Source organism: Mus pahari, chromosome 10 (assembly GCF_900095145.1).
Source record: "Mus pahari chromosome 10, PAHARI_EIJ_v1.1, whole genome shotgun sequence".
In the NCBI taxonomy this organism is placed as follows: domain Eukaryota; kingdom Metazoa; phylum Chordata; class Mammalia; order Rodentia; family Muridae; genus Mus; species Mus pahari.
This window is the reverse complement of record NC_034599.1, coordinates 21,900,010-21,902,704: the sequence shown is the minus strand read 5'-3', so window position 1 is coordinate 21,902,704 and position 2,695 is coordinate 21,900,010. Positions and strand designations below refer to the sequence as shown.

The following is a 2,695-nucleotide window of genomic DNA, read 5'->3' as shown; positions in this document are numbered from 1 at the left end:
TCCCTTCCCTTCCCTTCCCTTCCTTTTCTTTTCTTTTCTTTTCTTTTCTTTTCTTCTCTCTTCCTTCATTCCCACTCTCTTTCTCTAACATACTAGTTTGAAACTCCGTTTAAAATGGAGCTAGTTTTTAACCACTATAATAGCACCAAATGTCTCCCATTGAGAAACTCAGCTCTCATTTACCATGGATGTCAGGGCCCATAGGCCTCCACTGCTTTAGTGCAACAACTGGAACTACATCAAGCTGAGTCTAACACAGCAATTTCTTCATTGACTAAGTTATAGATGATCATTCTACATTCAAGCCTTTCTGTGTTAGTCAATTTCTCACTGCTCCAAGAGATACCTTACATACTTTAAACTAAAGTTGTCATATGCATGTATGAAAAGTCATGATGAAACCTACTATCCCGTATAATGAATATATGCCAACCAAAAAAAAAAATACCTGAAATAACTAACCTATAAGCAGAATAGACTTATGCTGACCCACAGCTTTGTAACTCCAGCCCATGATTGGTTTTCTGTAGTGGGATTTGTGTTGAGAGATAATGCATATCACCACATGAATCAAGGCAGAATCAAACCACTTACCTCCTGATCTGGTAGTGCAGGGAAAGAGAAAGAAACTGGACCACCATCAGTCTCCTTCCAGAACATACCGCTAATGACCTAAAAGCCTCTCCACTTTTTAAAGTATCTACCATCTCCCACAAGCATCATGCTGAGTACCAATCTTTTTTTTTTTTCCATATACATATTTGGGAGACATTGCATATACCTGTTTTGTAGTTCATACTATCTCCATCTGAACCAAACTGTCTTTGTTATTTAATTTTACAATATCTGCTCGCTCCCATGAGAGAAAGAAAAGTGGGTTCACAGCATTCATTTTCTTAACAGGCTTTGCTGAAGAGAGGGATTGTAGAGCTCCTCTTGACCTCAGATGATAAGGATGGAATTCAGATCGGCTCTGTCAACGGAGGTACTGATTTATAGTCATTTTAAAGGACAACCAAGGCTCTCAGCCAGCCAACAGAAACTGTAAAAAAAAAGTACCAAAGAGAACCAGATGCATACATGATCCTCTTTCTCAGGTCAATTGAAATGAATCCCAGAGATTTGATATGATACAAAACGAGGTTCAACATTAAAGCTAAGAGTTCAAACACCACATGTGTGATCCAACCCCGTCTTTGAGCAGAACATTGATGGAGCGCTTCATTCTGAGTACATCTTCTAATTTTTAAAATAATTTCCATAGGTAGGGATCTAGGCTGGTGCAGGACATTGTTTAGATCCCTGCACATCCCATCATCATGGGTAGTCACACAGGGAACAATAGAATGGATGTAAATGACACACAATATATGGCTACATTCTTAATTCTGGCATCATAAATCTTAGTCTACTCAAGGTAGACACTTGGCAGATTCCCAAAGAATTTAGTTGAACCTCAAAGTGATAATTGTATGGGAAAATATCAAGATATGAGCATGTGGTTGGGTCCAGGAAACATGATGAGGTGATCTTTAGTTCATATAGGTAGCTATTGTGAACTGCTTTCATTTTATTTTATTTTTGGGGGGGGTATAGCTTTGATCCTATTACTATACCTTGGAAAGTTTTGAAACTGGGATCAGAAACTTTCCTTCAGTTTCTAGGCATTGTTATGTTAGCTGCCTTGCCTTGGCCCACCTATTTGTACAAAGTGTGGTTATTAAAAAAGATAGTGTTCCTGCATGTATGATTTGGCAATACTTAAGGCAGTCCTTTGTGTTTTCCAAAATGGGTTACAAACAGCATCTTGTTACTACCTTCACTCATCCTGTCTCCCCCCCCACACACCCCAAGTTTCTGATGATCTTTGTCACAATGTTTCAGAAGTACTTCTTTCTCTACAGCATTGACTACTATCAATATGGATTCATTTACTAAGGATTCCTTTATTAAGCTTCATAAAATGCAGGTAAGATTTTTAAGCAACAGAGAGTTTTATCTGTCTTTTCTCAAGATCTCTTTATCTATGAGACTGATGTTAAAGAACACAGGAGGTATGATGCAGACATAACCATTTTACCCTGAACCTTGGTGGGGTTTAAAGCCACTTGGTGAGAAATGGTGAAAAGAAACTTCCTTCCATCATCTCCATTGATGGGTTATGTCAGCGAGATTACTCTGAAAAGCATGAGGGACTTATGTCAGAGGAGAAGCCAATATGTCATGGGGAGCAAGTGACATCCTGCCTCTCAGAGAACACAGTTAGGGAGTCGGCCCGTGGGAAGCTCGTTCTCATCTGTTGGTGCTTTTACTAGAATGTTGGGATTCTGTGCTTGTTGCCATACAGAAAACCCAGAGGAGATATTGGTGGATTATAAGTGTATTCAAGAATTGGAAGGAAATGGGTGTATTTAAAACCATTTTTGAAGAATGTAGACTTTTCTGTCTCAGACCTTCAGTTTGGAGAAGCAACTGTTGCTGTGATGTAACGCTATGACCAAGGCAATGTGGGGGAGAAAAGTATTTATTTCAGCTCACACTTCCATGTGACAGTCCATCACTTACAGAAGTCAAGGCAAGAATTCAAAGCAGGAACCTGGAGGCAGGAGCCGATGCAGAGATCATAGAGGGGTGCTGCTCACTGGCTGATCATAGAGGGGTGCTGCTCACTGGCTGATCATAGAGGGGTGCTGCT

General features: G+C 39.9%; 1 protein-coding gene across 1 annotated transcript in view; it reads left to right on the top strand.

Moving 5' to 3' along the window:
• Glb1l3 (galactosidase beta 1 like 3) overlaps positions 1–2,695 on the top strand; it is a 41,881-nt gene that overhangs the window by 13,602 nt on the left and 25,584 nt on the right. The window contains exons 8-9 of the mRNA XM_021207563.1: positions 904–985; positions 1,905–1,969. Of these exons, the coding sequence (XP_021063222.1) occupies positions 904–985; positions 1,905–1,969 (147 nt within the window). The remainder of the gene's footprint in view (positions 1–903; positions 986–1,904; positions 1,970–2,695) is intronic.